The 20,884-nt window shown below is 40.6% G+C and overlaps 1 protein-coding gene across 1 annotated transcript in view; it reads left to right on the top strand.

Moving 5' to 3' along the window:
* The first annotated feature begins 256 nt into the window (after positions 1 to 256).
* Positions 257 to 20,884, top strand: part of LOC101487483 (melanocortin receptor 5) — a 34,138-nt gene continuing 13,510 nt past the window's right edge. Inside the window, exons 1-3 of the mRNA XM_004560063.3 lie at positions 257 to 361; positions 16,693 to 16,919; positions 17,024 to 17,130. Of these exons, the coding sequence (XP_004560120.1) occupies positions 16,728 to 16,919; positions 17,024 to 17,130 (299 nt within the window). The 5' untranslated portion in view covers positions 257 to 361; positions 16,693 to 16,727. The remainder of the gene's footprint in view (positions 362 to 16,692; positions 16,920 to 17,023; positions 17,131 to 20,884) is intronic.

Below are 20,884 nucleotides of genomic sequence, written 5' to 3'. Positions count from 1 at the left end.
AGCTTCTCACATACACGATCTTCATCAGCATGTGGGAAGCTCAGTGCTGCTGGCTGCTGCTGCCACCAGCCCGCTGTGAGCGAGAGCAGGCTGGAAATCGCTGAAAGTGGCTGCGTGTCGTGTCAACACTGTCAGAGCTAAAGAGGGAGTTCCTTATCCCTCCTCTCTCTCCCTCGCTCTCTCTTCCTTCCCCTCTCTCTCTCTTCTTCTCCTTCTCTCTTTCTCTCTCGCCCGCTCCCTCTCTCTCACAGCTCAGCATCTCCACTCTCACGTTGCGTAAACCCACCGATCTGATGCTCCACAGAGGCACCATCCAGTCCATCTGAGGTGGAAAAGATTTGAATCACAGATACCGCTAGAGGTGAGTCATTTTTGAATCTCTGTCTTCCCCACTTTTTATGTATTTCCAGCACAGCTCAAAAGGCATCCTGTGTTTTAATTATCTCTTTTATCAAAGCCAACGCAGATACATAATTAGATGATATTACGGGATGACCAGAACCTATGATTTTATCACTGTCACTAATTTATTATTATTATTATTGTTATCCTCTCAGATATCTGTATGATGTTTGTGTGAAATCTGTGTTACAAAGTGAAGTGAATCTACTGAAAATCAGTGTAGATGTTGCAGCAGCATGATAAACGTCATATTTGGACAAGATTTATTTGTTTATTTCTTTATTGTCAGACTTGACCAGCAGCTTCATCCAAATCCATAAATCGCACTGCATTATATTCTAAACTTGTACGTCATCAGCAAGTCTGCAGCCCCCTAGTACACACTTTGCTGATTTTAAACTCTGCAGCTCAGTAAACACACTGTACAGCAAAGTTGTCACATAAGCTTCTGCCTCAAAGCTGTGCAGCGACACCTGCACTCAGTCATGAAAGAAGCTGGCAGGAATTTTATCCTGCATTAACTTTGTCTGTGGGAACTGAAGCTGGGTGGTAATATGCATCGATTTCTTTTGCTTTTGTTATGATTTGTGCAGGAAATGAAATGTGCAGCATTGATTTTACACCAGTGTTAGAGCCTGAGTCAGATAAGGTCTCTCTTTATGCTGCTGGAACTACTTCCTATGGAAACACAAAGCCAGATGCTGCTTAGTCCAATGGCACACTGCCAGATGTTCAGTTGCTGCAACGCTTAAGTTCCTGCATCCATGCATTGATCACAGTGTCACATAACTCGCTGCCAGGAAAAGCTGTAAGGAAGTTTCATTTCAGCATGCTGCTGCCCAGCTGCTGGCAGTTTATGTGTGTGTTATGTCAGCCTTGTGTGTCACTTAATTAGAGCAGAAAAAAGCAACACTCAGTAAAAGCTGATTCATTAAAATTAAGAAAACATGACAGATTTCCACCTTCATTTTGAAAGAGATGTCCTGATTTCTTTGGTCTAATTGTCACTGTAATAACTGTCTGGAAGAAATATGATTTTCTCACTGAGCTTAGTCACCACAGGGGTAAAGCAGCGTCTCTCTGTGTGAGACGACGAGCTGCCTTTTCATTGACTGACCCAGCTGCAGCTTCTGATAAATACATCTCCTGCTGGGGGAACAAAAACACGCGTCCGTGCACAACTATTATTTGGTTTGCATTATGCCCCGTTCATCTCTTCTACATGGGTTTCTTTGGCATCTGTGAATCTATGACGAGTAACTGCGTTGAAGCTCATGTAACTAGGGACTCAAAAGCCTCCGCTGGCTTTGACAGAACACGCTGGCAAATAGCCGCGTGGTTATTACTTGTACGAAGACACAGATAGCCCTTTCAGGCAGGGCTGAGTGATTCAGTTTGATGATTTACAGAATTTAATTTATTTAAATTACTTATCCATCAAAGATTGTGATGGGCCGTTCACGTCAAGGTTTCGTTAGAAGTCTCAGGTCTGCTGTCTGCCAATAGAGGGGATTCATGCATTAATGTGATAAAGTACGTTAGTTTGTTAGGAATTATTAGCCATAACCAAATAGTCTGTAAAACATTTCCCAGCTGTAAGCAAATATAGTCCAATGGTATAAAAGTCTATATCTCTATATAGTTACTGTGCAGCTTCAGTCACCGGTAGAAATTATTTTTGTAGTCACTGCCAGATTTCTTGTGTTGCTATATTCATTTAAATATATAGCAACAAATATAGCTATTATGTTACTGATAAGTTCCTCTTTCAGTAGAACTGAGGACTGTATTATACAAATGAACAGAATTTATAGACATCTTGTTGGCTGTAAATATGTAAAGGTAAATAGAAATTTTTATTTTCCAGAGTTTCATGTGCTTGAAGGATTTTTCAAAAACATTTCTCTAAAGATCAGAAACATCTGTACTTTATGGAATTAAATAATTATTTTATGCCTTTCATTTAATGCTGTGACTGTCCTTTTCAGCCGTGGCCATTAGTAGTGTTTACACGATGCTGACAGGTTTTTAAGCACTGGGAAAAGAAAATGTAAAATAAGGCAGAAATGAGCCCAGAAAAGGAGGCTGGAGGAAGAGGTAACCCAGCAATTTCCTCAGCAGCCTGTCTCTGTATTTCACCGTGCCGCACCCCTGTCAAAAAGACTGAGCGTGATCCTATCAGTCATGATAAAAAGGTTTCATGTACGTTGAGTCTTTGCTAAAGTCTACTGTGTAGTATCAAGGACACAATGCAAAGTCATAACAGTATTGATATGTGGTATAACAGATATTCTAGTCAGCTATCTTGACACATAATTTAAATAATCTTTTAAGTGTTTCTTTTGCTGCTCACAAGTAGTTAATTAGCAAAAGATTTGAAGCAGTTACAAGGCAGGCAGGGTTAGGGTATGACTTGAATGGTGATGGTGCTGTTATTTTTGGGGGATTTGTCTGAGAGGGAAAAAAGAAAAAGAAACTAACAGTATGTTTGTGATAATGTAGCCATGGAAACCTTTGAAGAGGCTCCTGACCATAGTGAATTTGCTATCATCCACCCCACTGCGATTGGACACGGTCACATCATGAGATCAGATGCAGATTGAGATTGTCAGTGTTTTGCTCGATTAGTCGGGGATCAGAGCGAGAGGAGCTCCACCGCCGGCGGCATCTCGGGCTCTGTTTCACCGTGAGCTGTCTGAGCCCCGTGTTCTGCCTGACGGTCCTTTCAGTCAACATAGCAATCAGACAGCCTGAAATTTGACACGTTCATATACATGTTGCATATACCATAAGGGAAAAGACTCTGTACCTTATAATGATTAAGGTACAGAAAATAAAAGCACATATTCTTGATATTTTTACTTAAAGGAAACATGAAGCTTCATTTGTATTACTCACATGCTCATAATTGTGTTTTTGAGCAAGGCCAGACAGGCATTGAGCAAAAGCAGCAATAAAACAGTGTGGAGGAAAAACATGCGCCTCTACTGATTGTTTCTTTAACACTGACAAATACAAAACAAGGCGTGTGTTAAAATTCAGCCCGCACGGCGCATATATGCATATGAAATGAAATCCACATTGTACAGCTTTAAGTGCACCAAACGCTCATTAACTAAATCTATAAAAAACATTATGTGATGTTGTAATTGTGCTTGTGTGGTATGGACAGTGGTTTCCTGCTTCATGGCATATGAGTCATACTTATGATCTTTCTTCAGGCTGCTCCCTTATTCACACGAGGCCACCACAGCAGGTAGCTCCACATATTTGAACAGGCACATTTTTATGCCAGATGCCCTTCCTGACACAACCTCAAAGGAATTTGTGTGTCCTCCCAAGATCAAATCACTGAGCTTTTGCTTGTCCTGTGTCATGTCAGAGCTATCAAGCTAATAAGCCACTTTAAACATTTGCTTTCTTGATCATAAAGTACATTTTTAGAGCATTGACAGCGGGGACAAAAACCAAGCAAACAGGGATGTCTCATGTAAGGCCAAGCATTGAAATATAATAGGAACACTGCTGCTTAGATACTGATGTGCGAAATGAATTTGCTGGCCTGGAGTTTGTTTAGGTGTTTACTTATTATCACAATTAATCAGAATTTTAAAAAAGTAAAACAATGAAAAGCAATTCTCCATTAAGCAGAAGTGTATCAAGTGAGACTCCCAATTAGCCGAACCTGATTGACCATTTACCTTGGACAAGACTAACCTCAAAAATTCTGACACAATATCATCAATCAAAAGCTTTCAAAACACTCCCTCTAAAAGGAAAAACTGGCAAATTGTTGGAAATTGGAAAAGGGAAAAACAAGAACTACGTCGCAGATGCTGAGACGAACACACAGAGCGCCTAACAGAAAAACAGTTACAGGATGAGGAGCTCTGAAAGCTGAATCCTTGTGCTTTTGTTATTAAAATGTGTGTACTAAAGGTATTCACAGCCAAATATACTTGGCCGATAAAAAGAAACGAATAATTATTTTTATTTTAAAGGACTTTTGAAAAAATTGTTAGAAAAACTGAAAATATCAATAAATACACACACACTGACAGCCAAGTGAATGATTTAGGTGCAACCATCTTTCTTATGTCACCTAAATCACACCTACAGGAATGAACCAACAGGCCTTGTTGATTCGTTCCTTTGAGGACACTGATTGGTCCAATGTGACTGAAATATGGAAAAATGGATGTGACGGTAAGCTCACAAGAATCTAGCTGCCTTGAATGCTCAGACACTTAAATTTTTTCTATTCTAAAAGTCAGCATGGGTGGATCTTTAAAGGTTACATGCACAATGCATGCATTTTGACGAATATGCCAAATGATGAAAATGGTGTCCCCATCTTCTTGGTTGCTAAGGTGAATATGGCACTCGTCGATCTCACCGATATTTATGACTTTGTTTGCTGCACAAACTGCTATAATCTTTCTGGTCATTTCTTCATATAAGTCAGGGTAACATTTATTTATTTATTTTGCTTCAACCATATTTTTCACGCCTTTCCTCTCCGTGTGTCTTGGGAGAAGATGAAATGCCAGCAACCTCTGCAAACGTTGGAGAGTCACAGGTGTTTGTGCGTCTGTCATTACCGCATGCATGTGATTAGATTTAATTACATTTGTGCCAGTGCGTATAATTGTTGTTGTCTTGCTCTTTGAAAGGATAACGTTAGGTACCTGAAAGTACATAAGCTGCCACTTGAAGACGGTTGTTTTGTATTTTGATGTTATCTCCCAGATGAATACTGAAATAATTTTCTTACCAAACTATACAACAGGGGTTTAGTAGCTGTTCTTTGTATTTCGCTTTTGGCATTCAGTTCACAATAATAATAAATCTGTTAGCTGTAATATTCATTCATTTGCGGTTATTTATGGATTTTTGCTCTGGTTATCAGGTATATTTGGAAATTTGTATGTTTTTCCATGATTATATGATCCTTTTACATTGGAAAAGATGATTAAGCAATTTTTTGCCTAATCAGTTGATTACTGAAAACTCAAAACACTGATGATAGTGTGCATTCTTGGTGAGGCTGTGAAGTCAGACAATCATTAGCTGTCAGCGAAGGCGTTTCATGATGTCTCTCTTGATGCCACAATCAAGGCACCAAGGACTCTTTGTCAATCAATCAATAACCGACCTCCCCCTGGCACTATTACCACAGAGTGTTGGTTTGGGACCAAAATGGGCCAGGAGAGAAATACAGAGCCCGAATGAGGAGAACAAAGAGGCAGAGACAAAGACAGAGAGCCCACGATCGGAGGAGCTGAAGGCGAATGTGGGTATTGTAAGTGTGTGAACACACGCTCAGAGAAATGACAGCTACAGTGGGGCAAAAAAGTATTTAGTCAGCCACCGATTGTGCAAGTTCCCCCACTTAAAATGATGACAGAGGTCAGTAATTTGCACCAGAGGTACACTTCAACTGTGAGAGACAGAATGTGAAAAAAAAATCCATGAATCCACATGGTAGGATTTGTAAAGAATTTATTCGTAAATCAGGGTGGAAAATAAGTATTTGGTCACCTCAAACAAGGAAAATCTCTGGCTCTCACAGACCTGTAACGTCTTCTGTAAGAAGCTTTTCTGTCCCCCACTCGTTACCTGTATGAATGGCACCTGTTTGAACTCATCATCTGTATAAAAGACACCTGTCCACAGCCTCAAACAGTCAGACTCCAAACTCCGCCATGGCCAAGACCAAAGAGCTTTCGAAGGACACCAGGAAAAGTATTGTAGACCTGCACCAGACTGGGAAGAGTGAATCTACAATAGGCAAACAGCTTGGTGTGAACAAATCAACTGTGGGAGCAATCATCAGAAAATGGAAGACATACAAGACCACTGATAATCTCCCTCGATCTGGGGCTCCACGCAAGATCTCATCCCGTGGGGTCAAAATGATCATGAGAACGGTGAGCAAAGATCCCAGAACCACATGGGGGGACCTGGTGAATGACCTGCAGAGAGCTGGGACCAAAGTAACAAAGGTCACCATCAGTAACACACTACAACGGCAGGGAATCAAATCCCGCAGTGCCAGACGTGTTCCGCTGCTGAAGCCAGTGGATGTCCAGGCCCGTCTGAAGTTTGCCAGAGAGCACATGGATGATACAGCAGAGGATTGGGAGAATGTCATGTGGTCAGATGAAACCAAAGTAGAACTCTTTGGTATAAACTCAACTCGTCGTGTTTGGAGGAAGAAGAATACTGAGTTGCATCCCAAGAACACCATACCTACTGTGAAGCATGGGGGTGGAAACATCATGCTATGGGGCTGTTTTTCTGCCAAGGGGACAGGACGACTGATCCGTGTTAAGGACAGAATGAATGGGGCCATGTATCGTGAGATTTCGAGCCAAAACCTCCTTCCATCAGTGAGAACTTTGAAGATGAAACGAGGCTGGGTCTTCCAACATGACAATGATCCAAAACACACCGCCCGGGCAACAAAGGAGTGGCTCCGTAAGAAGCATTTGAAAGTCCTGGAGTGGCCTAGCCAGTCTCCAGACCTCAACCCCATAGAAAATCTGTGGCGGGAGTTGAAAGTCCGTGTTGCTCGGCGACAGCCCCAAAACATCACTGCTCTCGAGAAGATCTGCATGGAGGAATGGGCCAAAATACCAGCTACTGTGTGTGCAAACCTGGTAAAGACCTATAGTAAACGTTTGACCTCTGTTATTGCCAACAAAGGTTATGTTACAAAGTATTGAGTTGTATTTTTGTTATTGACCAAATACTTATTTTCCACCCTGATTTACGAATAAATTCTTTACAAATCCTACCATGTGGATTCATGGATTTTTTTTTCACATTCTGTCTCTCACAGTTGAAGTGTACCTCTGGTGCAAATTACTGACCTCTGTCATCATTTTAGGTGGGGGAACTTGCACAATCGGTGGCTGACTAAATACTTTTTTGCCCCACTGTACATTTTGAGTCAACACCAGAAATTATGAATGAGAGCCAGTGAGGGATCGACTTGTAGTAGAGCACGGGGTGTTTAGGTACAGAATTGGGCACTGATGATACCTGAAAGTGTGGTTTACACAGCACAATGGCTTACATAGAATAGAATAGAATAGAATAGCCTTTATTGTCATTGTACAGAGTACAACGAAATTGGAGTGCCACTCCCTTGGTGCAAGTTTCAATAATAAATATAAATGTAAAATATAAAAAGTACAAAAAAAACAATCGTAAGTACTCAAACAATAGTATGTACAACATATACAGGATAGCAGCATTAATATGATGACAGTATGAATAGCAGCATAATATAATGACAGTGACGGTATGGAATAGGTTCAATTGTTTTTGTGCTTATTTACTACGGTGATAGCTCTGGGAAAGAAACTATCCCTGAATCTGTTTGTCCTGGTTTTATGTGACCTGTACCATCGGCCTGACGGTAATAGTTCAAACAGTTGGTTGCTGGGGTGAGAGTGGTCCTTGATGATATTGCCAGCTCTGCTGAGGTACCGAGAGTTTGCAGTGACCTCCAGGCTGGGCAGAGAGCAGCCAGTGATCTTCTGGGCTGTGTTGATGACCCTCTGCAGTACTTTCCTGTCTGCAGCTGAGCACCCTGCATACCATGTTGTTATGCTGTACGTTAGGATGCTCTCTATGATGGCTCTGTAAAATGTCACCAGCAGCCTGTCCTCCAGGTTGTTCCTCCTGAGCACTCTCAGAAAGTGGAGATGCTGCTGGGCCTTTTTAACCACCGCTGTAGTATTTGCAGTCCAGGAGAGGTCATCAGATATCTGCACGCCCAGAAACCTCATGGAGTGTACCCTCTCCACACAGCTCCCGTGAATGTAAAGTGGGGCCGGGTCTGCTCTACATCTTTACATCTGCACGTTGCTGTCTGCCTCAAACATTGCATCCTCAGACTGCAACACAAGTCACTTCAGATAAGCAGGAAACATAATATCTAAACACTCTAATGCAGGCTGCACAGGTGCCAGCAACCTGCACACATTTTCATAAGATAATTTTTTTGTGGGTGTTAAATGAAAGCTCCTCTGGGCTTTTTGTTTTTCTCTCTTTTTTTCTTCTCTTATTAATGAGTCACTCTCGCCTGTGCCACTGACTCATCAGCAAACCCCAAATTGTTCGCTCTTAGACTTTCAAGTTTGTGGTTTTCATGAAATACTGAGAGGCCTCTCCTGTGCCTCTGCTAATGTGATGCGACTTCTAGGAGAAGACATTCAGGAAACAGGATTATTTGTTTTTGTTTTCTGCTTTTATGAAAGAAAATTTAAAAAAGCAACCTCACTGAAGCCATGTGAAAATGAAGTGATCTAAAAATATCACTGCAGGGGAGTGATGTACTGAGGCCTTGCACGTAGTCATAACACCTGCACCTGCATTTCTGTATGATGGAGGTGATGCCTCATCCTATAGCGAGTCCAAACTAAAATCAGAATGAGAATGCTTTAATAATCCTGAAGGAAATTATGTACAATGATCTAAAACTTGCCTCTAACAATAAAAAGAGTACAGGGCGATAGGTTCCAGTCATTGATTTCATTCAAAATGACACTTTATAAAACAGGCAGCAGGTTAAATTTGTTGTGTGAATCAGATTTAAAAATAAAAAATACCAGTTCTTGTAAAAGAAAACTATAAACATCTATAAACATGCAACATTCATACAGTGAAGGATTTTTTTTTTTTTTACATAATACATTTTTTTTATTTGATTCCCAGCTGAATTTGTAAGTTTATTCTCTTAGAAAGAAATCAACAGTGTCTCAGTGTTCATGGTAGTCTCATTTTACTCAAAATATTTTTATTGAGCGATTGTGGATGCAGTTTATGAAAAAAAAGAAAAGAAAAGGGAAACAAAAAACTTGTTACATTGAATACAAAACAGAACTTCTCATGTTAGAACATATGTAAAGAAAAAAGAAAACAAACAAACAACAAACAACAACCCAGGAGGGGCGACTGATACTAACAAGCCCTTTCCTTACAAACCACACAGAAGTTAGCTTCGACACCACTGAGCTTCACATTCTCATTAACACAGACACACATCGGAGTGCTGTGGAATAAGCACAGTTAGTCATCCTTAAATTAAAAGTTAGAGAAGTTTATCAGAAAAAGACCCCAGATTTGATCAAATGTGCCCTTTTGGTTCTGGATGGAGCAGTGGATCTTTCCAAGACTGGGACACGACATGAGATCAGCAAAGCACTGAACATGGTAGTCTCATTTTAATAGAGAGACGTAATATCAACCAAACATCTGGGAAAAAACACAGTACTCAGCAAAACACGACTTAGTACTTTAGTCAGATGTTTCTCTTCCTCTTCTCTTCCTCTCCTCAAATCATTTAGGTTTCTAGGCTGCTGCTAAGAAGTCGAAGCATGAGGTAGGCCACGTCACGCTATGACCTTAACATGGGGGGCTGTAGAGACTGCTCACTTTTGGAGACCACCAGAAGTGTGTACTAGTGGAGTTTTTGACATTTTCATATTAGCTTCCTTTTTCAGAAGCTGGGCTGACAACAAAAGAACATAGTATCAAGTCTCACTCATGCTGGCCACTGCTGTTGATGTACTAAAGACTAAAGATATCTGAAATGTTTCACTGGGCTCCTTAATAACACTTTAACAACCATAGCCCATGAGTCTTGTTTCCGACACATACATATTCACTTATGGCCGCATTTATTTTCTTCTTTTAATTCTTTCCCCCATGAAATAGAAAATGTCACATGGCAAAGTCTTGATTTTATGAACATGGCAATGATTCCCGGGAGCTTCGATGTTGAGATCTGAATTCAACATAACAAGCACGGCTGCAACACAAAATACTACTGAAATGATGTGACGCAGATAATCAACAGAATCTCAAACACCTGTCATCAAGAGCTGAGGCAGTTTTCTCAAGTATTTCGTTGAGGTTTTTGTAGTTGTAGAAGTTACAGGTGGGATATTGTACACATGTTTACATTTTATGAAACTCACTTGGGTCATGCCTGAAAGAAGCTTTGTGGTACTGAGGTCAGTTTTATCTTTGTGTTCTGCAGTCAACCCATTGTGGCTGATAGTTTATTGATTATTGTGACATTTTCTAAATAATTCCAACATAAATTATATTTTTCCATCACAGCGATTGCATCTCATCAATAATCAGCTTAAGATAGCTGTCGTTTGAATTACTGCTTGAAAAACTGAACTGCAAGTCCTGACGTTATTCGGTCAGCCCATTCTCCTCGTTTTCCCCTGTCAGGTTGCAGCAGCAGGCGTGACTGCTATCTGGAGCATGTTTATATGTGGATTCTGAAAGTACAGAGTACATGACTTTGTCTCCAGTGTCTTTCTTGTTAAGCTGTTTGGTTAAAGTTCATATATTACTGCTAACTAGTGCTAGTTGCAGACTAATGAAATAACTGAGAGCAAGCCATATCATTAATCAGATAATTCATTAAGATTCTACAAAAGTCATCAGCACTGCACCACAATTACGATGCAGCGCTTCATTTCAGTGATTTGAGTTAGTCTAGGTAAGGCCCAGCAGGTCACATGTTTTCCCAACATGAGTCAAAGCAGCAGCATGCCTAATTTTAAGCCTTGAATGAATGTGTTTTTAAATCAAACCTCGAACACTGTGATCCTTTTTAGACATTTGGATTTAGAGCCCGCCTCCAATGGCCAATCAAGGAACTGCAGATTTTGACACTTCTGTCTTTGCCTTATTTTTCAGGTTGCCATTAAAAGAGTCACCAACTATTTGTTAGGTACACGTATTGAACTGTTTGTTAATTCAAACATAAAACCAAAACCACATCGGAGCAACTGTATATATCTTCAAGATGAACTGCTGAAGTTCAAAATGAGCATCAGAATAAAGATTTACTGTGAAATTAAATGTGCCATGGTTGCAGGTACCTGCTGAGATTTTCCTGGACATCCATCTCTAGGGTTCACAGTGAATGGCAATTCTCAAAAGGAATTTACAAACTGAGCTGACAGGAAAGAAACAGTAACTCAAATACGCACTTCTTACAACCATGGTATGAAGAAGAGCATCACATAACGGACAACATGCCAAACCAGGAAGCATATTGGTGCCAGTAGCTGACTGTTAGCACTCCTATTAGCTAAGAACAGGAAACTGAGGGTACAATTCATATGGGCCCAACAAAATTGGAACGGAAGATTGGAAAAATGTTGCCTGGTTTGATGAATCTCGATTTCTACTGTGACATTTAGATGCTAGAGTCAGAATCTGGCATAAACAACTTGAAGAATGGATCCATTCTGTCTCATATCAGTGGTTCAGGCTGCTGCTGCTGGTGATTGTTGGCATACTTTGGGCCCCTCAGTACGCACTAAGCATCGTTTAAATGCCACAGCCCACCTGACTGTTGTACCCATCTTCTGAAGGCTGTTTCCAGCAGGATGATGCACCATGTCACAGAGCTTAAATCACCTCAAACTGTTTTCTTGAAGATGACAGTGAGTTCACATTACTCAAACTCCACAGTCACCAGATGCAACAGAGCACCTTTGGGATGTTGTGAATTGGGAGATTTGCTTCAAGGATGTGCAGCAGCTGCATAACCCTTGTTCAATTTATGCATAATTAACACAGTTCTGATATGCAAAAGGCTTCCAAACCGGTACAAGCAAGGTGTACCTAAAAAAGTGTCTTTTTAAAAAGACTCTGTATTTAAGCAGCCCTCTGACTCCTTTGAGGCCTGGCCCTGTGCCCAGGGGCTGTACCTGAGGACTGTTTAGTAATCCAAGCACAAATGTGATTGAATTCTCTGCTGTGCTCTGTGTTCATGTCTAGCTCTGTCTCAAACAGAAAAATATTTGAAATAAAATTTCAGTTTTTCATAAGAGCCAGCAAATAGACAACGGATCTTTCACGAGCTTGCTAATGATTTTTTTATTTATTTTTTTGCAAAGCATCAGTTTCTAGTTTTCAGAAAACACTTTCATCTCCTTTGCGAGCTGAAATAATTAATCTTCATTCTTTGAGCATTAGAAACAGAAATAGTCAAAACTGGTTAAAGAGTCATCAGTTTCCATATATCTGGTAAATGTTGTGAGAGATATTTAAAAGTATTTATATGTGCCAAATCCTTAAACCAGTGTGAGAAGACACACATCATAGAAAATATTCAAATACATAGCCACCTGCCTCATATTGTTTAGATCCATTTTATGTTGCCAAACAGCTTTGAGCCACAAGGGTACAGGTCACAGGACCTTTGTGGTTTCTGGCAGCACTTGTTGGCAGCATATCCATATGACAGGGAGATTGGAGGTCCATGGATCAGTATTATTCCAGCACATCTTTTGGCAGCCCAATTAGACTGCAGGCCAGGGTCAACAGCTTGATCTTTCTGTGGTCCTCTGTCCCTGAATAGACTTTCTCATAATTCTCGGATTTGAGCAACTGTTCTCCAGGTTTTATGAAGGTCTTTCTTTGAGCATTGGCTTCTTTTTCACTTATTTTTAGTCCAGTCAAGTCCAGAGTAGTTTTGCACCAACAATATGATTCCCAAAAATCGGAAAACAACAGTGTGTACTTAACAAAAACAGAGAAAACTGTAAACGTGGAGGAAAAAGGACAAAGTGACTATCTGCAGTAGATAAACTGTATCTGACACAGGATCTGTTTGTCTAAGACTCATCAGAAAGGGTCTCAGTGGAATTTTGTCTGTAAGGAAGGAGAGGACTTCAAGAGAGAGGTGCGAGTGTCTACAGACATCTTTAAAACATGGTGGAGGCTCTGTGATGGTTTGGGGTTTCAGCCGGTGGTGTTGGGGATCCTAAAAATCCTAGAAACAACATGAAAGTTTGCCTAAGAGTTCACCCTATGTTGGGGAATTGAGGAAGTCATGCCAAATATTGACTTTGATGCTTGTCAAAAGTGTGCAAACTCTGTTTTTGCCTTATATAACGCCACATACGTTTGCATGTGAAATGAGAGGTGGCTCAGGACTTCTGCACTGCACCATATTCCTGCTGGGTAGGTCTGCTGCCTGCTGGGTGAAGGTTGCTCTATTCAATTCAATTCAATTTTATTTATATAGCGCCAAATCACAACAAAAGTCGCCTCAAGGCGCTTCGTAGATACAGAGAAAAACCCAACAATCATATGACCCCCTATGAGCAGCACTTTGGCGACAGTGGAAAGGAAAAACTCCCTTTTAACAGGAAGAAACCTCCGGCAGAACCAGGCTCAGGGAGGGGCGGCCATCTGCTGCGACCGGTTGGGGTGAGAGAAGGAAGACAGGATAAAAGACATGCTGTGGAAGAGAGACAGAGGTTAATAACAGATATGATTCAATGCAGAGAGGTCTGTTAATACATTGTGAGTGAGAAAGGTGACTGGAAAGGAAAAACTCAATGCATCATGGGAATCCCCCGGCAGCCTACGTCTATTGCAGCATAACTAAGGGAGGATTCAGGGTCACCTGGTCCAGCCCTAACTATATGCTTTAGCACAAAGGAAAGTTTTAAGCCTAATCTTGAAAGTAGAGATAGTGTCTGTCTCCTGAATCCAAACTGGAAGCTGGTTCCACAGAAGAGGGGCCTGAAAACTGAAGGCTCTGCCTCCCATTCTACTTTTAAATACTCTAGGAACAACAAGTAAGCCTGCAGAGCGAGAGCGAAGTGCTCTAATAGGGTGATATGGTACTACAAGGTCATTAAGATAAGATGGGGCCTGATTATTTAAGACCTTGTATGTGAGGAGCAGGATTTTGAATTCAATTCTGGATTTAACAGGAAGCCAATGAAGGGAAGCCAAAACAGGAGAAATATGCTCTCTCTTTCTAGTCCCTGTCAGGACTCTTGCTGCAGCATTTTGGATTAGCTGAAGGCTTTTCAGTGAGTTTTTTGGACATCCTGATAATAATGAATTACAGTCGTCCAGCCTGGAAGTAATAAATGCATGAACTAGTTTTTCAGCGTCACTCTGAGACAGGATATTTCTAACTTTAGAGATGTTGCGCAAATGGAAGAAAGCAGTCTTACATATTTGTTTAATATGTGCGTTGAAGGAGATATCCTGGTCAAAAATGACTCCAAGGTTCCTCACAGCGTTACTGGAGGCCAAGGTAATGCCATCCATCCATCCATCTATCTGTAACAATTTTACAGACAGGTGGTCAGTGTGTGTCAATGTGACATCCACATGAGAACCCAGCCAGGAAGTGCATTACAACAAGATGATTGATGGTAATGACTTCACCTGCCAATATATCTAAAGTTGCTCTAGTTGTTGTGGATTTAAGTGATGTAAGCACTTCAAAAGGTTAAATGTAATGTGTGAGCATAAATTATACTTTTGATTTTAAATGGCTGTGTCTTATATTTGAATTGCTTAAGATAACCGTTGTGTTAATTGGTGCTGGAAAAACTGAATTGTGCTGACATAATTAATTATTTTTTCCCTGCAGATAAAGTACATGGATATAATTAAAATGTCTTAATGATTCTCAGTGTAGCTTTTTCATTTAGCGCTGCAATAGTGGTTAATTGCTGTACCTGCTAAGCTCATTGCGCCACTTTGGAATAGGATTTAGATAATGGCATTCTGCTGAAATGAGACAGAGTGGACGTAATGCTGAATTTAGTTTACCGCTTCACTTCACTTGAACAGTTTTATTTTGATATCGGTGCTTTCCTCAGTTCCTATTCGGTATTTAGACGTACTAACAATGTGTGCAAATTTATAAGTAACCAAAAGCACATCATTTGACATAACCGCAGGGTCCAGTTATGAGGTCATGTGTTAAGAAACAGAGGAATCACTTAGCTGCATGAAGGATTTAACAGTTTGGTTTTTTTCATCTGATTCGTTATATTAGTGACTCTTAACAGTGAAGCTTTCTTATGTGCCCTCTAACTTGAGAGTGTGATGTCAGGTCACTGCACCAGTTTAATTTATTAGGAAAGAGAAACGTTCAAAACAAATGGCAATGAAATTTGTTGTAAATAAATTTTAGCTCACTGATGAAAGTCAGGAACTATTTTCAAAGCCATCCTTTAGTGATTGTGGCTGTTTTATGTCATTGTAATTAAGTGATTTTCCTTCAAAATGTCAGCAGCCAGCTTATCATATAACACATCCAACTTAATTCAGAGCAGCCAATGACTACGTTCACCTACACTCACATGTATCTGCTGCTTTCAGCGTGGCATTATTGTAAACTGGCTTGAAAAGGATTGCAATATTTTACACATTGCTTGTCTCTGTGTTAAATGTGTTCAATTTGTCTTGTGAAAATGTTTGTAAATTAAATAAAGTACGACATTATTAGCAGGGATGGGTTACCTTAGCATAAAGGATAGGAACACAGTGAAACCACTAGCTTGCCCAGTTTTACCCAAAGGCAGGAAAATCTGCAAACCAGTAGCTAGCAAAGTAGCAGATTATTGTGCACTCGCTGTATCTTGTCAGTTTACCAGTTTAACACACAAGACCCGGCCAAGAATCAGTCAACCACATAACCTGTAAAGCTACGACATGTCAGATTACACAAATTAAGTGAGGGTTTCTTTTTTTCTTTTTTTTTTATATATGTGAGGCTGCTTCCTGTTCTCCAAATCAAAACTAAATTCAATTCAATTCAATTCAATTTTATTTATATAGCGCCAAATCACAACAAAAGTCGCCTCAAGGCGCTTCATAGATACAGAGAAAAACCCAACAATCATATGACCCCCTATGAACAAGCACTTTGGCAACAGTGGGAAGGAAAAACTCCCTTTTAACAGGAAGAAACCTCCGGCAGAACCAGGCTCAGGGAGGGGCGGGGCCATCTGCTGCGACCGGTTGGGGTGAGAGAAGGAAAACAGGATAAAAGACATGCAGGATAAATCAAGCCTAAAGCAGTCATCTGGTTTTAGTTTGTGTTTAATGTACTTCTATTTGCAGTGCAATACAAAATGTAAACACTTACTCAGAGTGGTTGCTGTCTTGGTTTTATGGAACTTTCCTAGCACCATTTTTTTGCTGAAGCAGGCAGTACTAAAACCACTTTTTATTATCTGATCAGCACCAAGCATTAGAAAAGGATGTTAATGGAGGCCAAACTAGGACCACACACAGGAGTTACATTTGCAAGGAACCGAATACTATTTGTATGTTGTTAAATAAACAAGGTGCTTGGGGTGAATCATGTTTGTTTGCAGCATGTGTAATTGAAGCTGGCATAATATTAAGCATGATCTCAATATTACAAAGCTTACGTGAAAGCATGACACAGTCTCACGTTCTTCTTCTTGTTTCTTCTTTCAGCCTGCTTGAAAAATGGCCTCCAGGTAAGAGTTGCGATGATCCAGACCCGACCCACAGCAGAGATGAATGTGTCTGATGAATCCTCCTACCAAGAGGAGGTGCTGCTGGGTAACTCTACCTGGGGCTACTCCTATTATCATCAAAACTACACCCTGATCCCTCCACTATCAGAGAAGGCTAGCACCTCCAAACCTGCAGCATGCGAGCAGGTCCACATCGCTATCGAGGTCTGTAGCACTTTGGATTCATTTATTTATCTCGTGATTTCTTCTTGGCTACCACTACCCCGACTGTCTCTTCACTGGTCTGTATTTTGATCTCCTCTCCTAAGGTCTTTCTGATCCTGGGTATCATCTCACTGCTGGAGAACATTTTAGTCATCACAGCCATAGTGAAGAACAAGAACCTACATTCCCCCATGTACTTCTTTGTCTGCAGGTAAACTCCTCAGTGGTTTAAGACATAAAGGGGAAAATAACATAATAATGTACGAGGACCACCCAAAACCGTTTTAATAAAGTGAGCTTACTATGTGTAAAAGATTTTGTTAAGCAGCAGTTTATTAAAATATGCTTCTATCCTTCAGTGCTTACTCTCTGTCTTGGTGTAATACAGCCTTTCCCAGGGGCAAAATGCAATATAGGTCCCAAGTGAAACCTTGTTCACTCTTGTCAACATATTAGTGTAAATGGATACATTTAGGATTAGAATACACCCTAATGTAACCATTATAATTGGATAACAATGCATGCCTCCCCTCAAGGCCCATATCATTTGAGTTCACATTGTTATTTTCAAGCCCTTCTCAAACGACCATAACAACGCTGCATCCACACAGGAAGCATTTTGGAGGAATGCGGCGACCAGAGACCACAGAAAGACAATAAAATGTAACAACTTCAAAAAAGCAAAAACAAACAAACAAACAAAACAATGAGATAAACATTTCTCAACTTAGATGCAAGTGATTGAAGCAACTATCAGTGAGAGTGCAGGATACGTTTCATTAGACCATCCTGACTGACCTATGACTTGATAGCAAATACGTTTGAGGATGACCTAGGAAAGCAATTCAGCAGTTCAGTCAATTCAATTCAGTTCAGTTTTATTTATGTAGTGTAAAATCATAACAAGTTACTTCAACTTCTAAGGTAAAGACCCTACAATAACACCCAGAAAGCCTCAGATGAGAAGGAATACATTATATCTCTGACAGAACCATGCAGGGGCAGCCATCCGTTGCCACCAGTTGGGGTTGAGGAAGATGGGTCTAAAGACATACTGTGGAAAAATAATAACAGTACTATTAATAATAACTAATAATGAAATCACAACAACGATCCTGGAATATTCCCTAGCAAACAACTGTCAGCTTCAATGCAATGTGAATAACCCCCTGTGTGGATGGATTTTAGGTATCTGCCAGACACTGAACCGATAACTTTCGGAGTAGCCTATGTTGATGTAATTAATAGACATGAACCGTTATCAATTATGTTTAGAAAGATCCTGATTTATCTTTTGTGACACAAATGATTAAAGTGGTTCAGTCCTGCTTTGTACAACCGAGACAGCTATCCAGGATTAGATTAATCCTTTCTGTTCTAAAAAGGTCATCAATGCTTTTATCGTCTATAGAATTGAATATTGTAATGCACTTTACTCTGCTCCAGAGGCTACAGCTGATGTTGCCTAACTTTAAAACCACAGAAAGAGAAGCAACCACAACATACCAATCCCTCCCTGTTGCCCTTCACTGGCTAACAGTAGTTTTTATTGAGAATAGTCTGGCTCCTGAGTTCCTCTGGCAGTGCTCTGTTAAAGGTTCATGAATAAAGGTTCTGGAAAGGTCATGAAAGGTTACCGGGCCTTTGCCTACTAGGCCCCTCAGCTGTGGAACTGCCTGGCAGGAGATGCCAAGCGAGCTATCCTACTGGTCTCTTTTAAATTGAAAGCAAGGAGAACACAAGGAAGCATGCCAGCAAGCAAACAAGCAAGTAAGTAAGAAAGGAAAATAATACAAGTAACCATAAAAAGCAATTTACAGTGGGGCAAAAAAGTATTTAGTCAGCCACCGATTGTGCAAGTTCCCCCACTTAAAATGATGACAGAGGTCAGTAATTTGCACCAGAGGTACACTTCAACTGTGAGAGACAGAATGTGAAAAAAAAATCCATGAATCCACATGGTAGGATTTGTAAAGAATTTATTCGTAAATCAGGGTGGAAAATAAGTATTTGGTCACCTCAAACAAGGAAAATCTCTGGCTCTCACAGACCTGTAACGTCTTCTGTAAGAAGCTTTTCTGTCCCCCACTCGTTACCTGTATGAATGGCACCTGTTTGAACTCATCATCTGTATAAAAGACACCTGTCCACAGCCTCAAACAGTCAGACTCCAAACTCCGCCATGGCCAAGACCAAAGAGCTTTCGAAGGACACCAGGAAAAGTATTGTAGACCTGCACCAGACTGGGAAGAGTGAATCTACAATAGGCAAGCAGCTTGGTGTGAAAAAATCAACTGTGGGAGCAATCATCAGAAAATGGAAGACATACAAGACCACTGATAATCTCCCTCGATCTGGGGCTCCACGCAAGATCTCATCCCGTGGGGTCAAAATGATCATGAGAACGGTGAGCAAAGATCCCAGAACCACACGGGGGGACCTGGTGAATGACCTGCAGAGAGCTGGGACCAAAGTAACAAAGGTCACCATCAGTAACACACTACAACGGCAGGGAATCAAATCCCGCAGTGCCAGACATGTTCCGCTGCTGAAGCCAGTGCATGTCCAGGCCCGTCTGAAGTTTGCCAGAGAGCACATGGATGATACAGCAGAGGATTGGGAGAATGTCATGTGGTCAGATGAAACCAAAGTAGAACTTTTTGGTATAAACTCAACTCGTCGTGTTTGGAGGAAGAAGAATACTGAGTTGCATCCCAAGAACACCATACCTACTGTGAAGCATGGGGGTGGAAACATCATGCTATGGGGCTGTTTTTCTGCCAAGGGGACAGGACGACTGATCCGTGTTAAGGGCAGAATGAATGGGGCCATGTATCGTGAGATTTTGAGCCAAAACCTCCTTCCATCAGTGAGAACTTTGAAGATGAAACGAGGCTGGGTCTTCCAACATGACAATGATCCAAAACACACCGCCCGGGCAACAAAGGAGTGGCTCCGTAAGAAGCATTTGAAAGTCCTGGAGTGGCCTAGCCAGTCTCCAGACCTCAACCCCATAGAAAATCTGTGGCGGGAGTTGAAAGTCCGTGTTGCTCGGCGACAGCCCCAAAACATCACTGCTCTCGAGAAGATCTGCATGGAGGAATGGGCCAAAATACCAGCTACTGTGTGTGCAAACCTGGTAAAGACCTATAGTAAACGTTTGACCTCTGTTATTGCCAACAAAGGTTATGTTACAAAGTATTGAGTTGTATTTTTGTTATTGACCAAATACTTATTTTCCACCCTGATTTACGAATAAATTCTTTACAAATCCTACCATGTGGATTCATGGATTTTTTTTTTCACATTCTGTCTCTCACAGTTGAAGTGTACCTCTGGTGCAAATTACTGACCTCTGTCATCATTTTAGGTGGGGGAACTTGCACAATCGGTGGCTGACTAAATACTTTTTTGCCCCACTGTAGATGGCTTACAGGCTCAGGTAGAGCGAACTTTTGTTTTGTAGAAGTGTGACTTCAAGGTGACAGTCTAGAGTATGCTTCTATGTGATTACACAACAGGATTTTTTGCCAGAATTCAAAGAAATAATGAGTTTCAATTTCCAAACCTTCTCCTTTATGTAACTGATTAAAAAGCTCAGTTGTGCAAAAAATATTTTTCTTTTGCCTGAAGTGGAAAAGTTGGTTTATTTATAAAAGCCGAAGAACAGTTGAAGATAATTGGTCATCCTGAGCTTGGCAGAAGCAGATTTCCAATATAATCCAATGTGAAATCTAATCATTCTTTCCACTTAGAAAAATGTCATGCAGCATGTGTTGCCAGAGGAAACATGTGAACTCTTGAAAATAACATAAATCTTTTATCCTGATTATAAATGGTTAAATAAAACCATTTGTAGCAGGGAGTTACAAAAGAGGCTTTTTGATCTTATAATCTTGTGGCCTCCTTAGACTAATCATTAGGTAACGATGATTTAAACAACTTATGATTAACCTTCTTTCTTT

Source organism: Maylandia zebra, linkage group LG11, assembly GCF_041146795.1.
Source record: "Maylandia zebra isolate NMK-2024a linkage group LG11, Mzebra_GT3a, whole genome shotgun sequence".
NCBI lineage: Eukaryota > Metazoa > Chordata > Actinopteri > Cichliformes > Cichlidae > Maylandia > Maylandia zebra.
The sequence above is the reverse complement of the archived record's forward strand: the minus strand, read 5'-3'. Positions and strand labels throughout refer to the sequence as shown.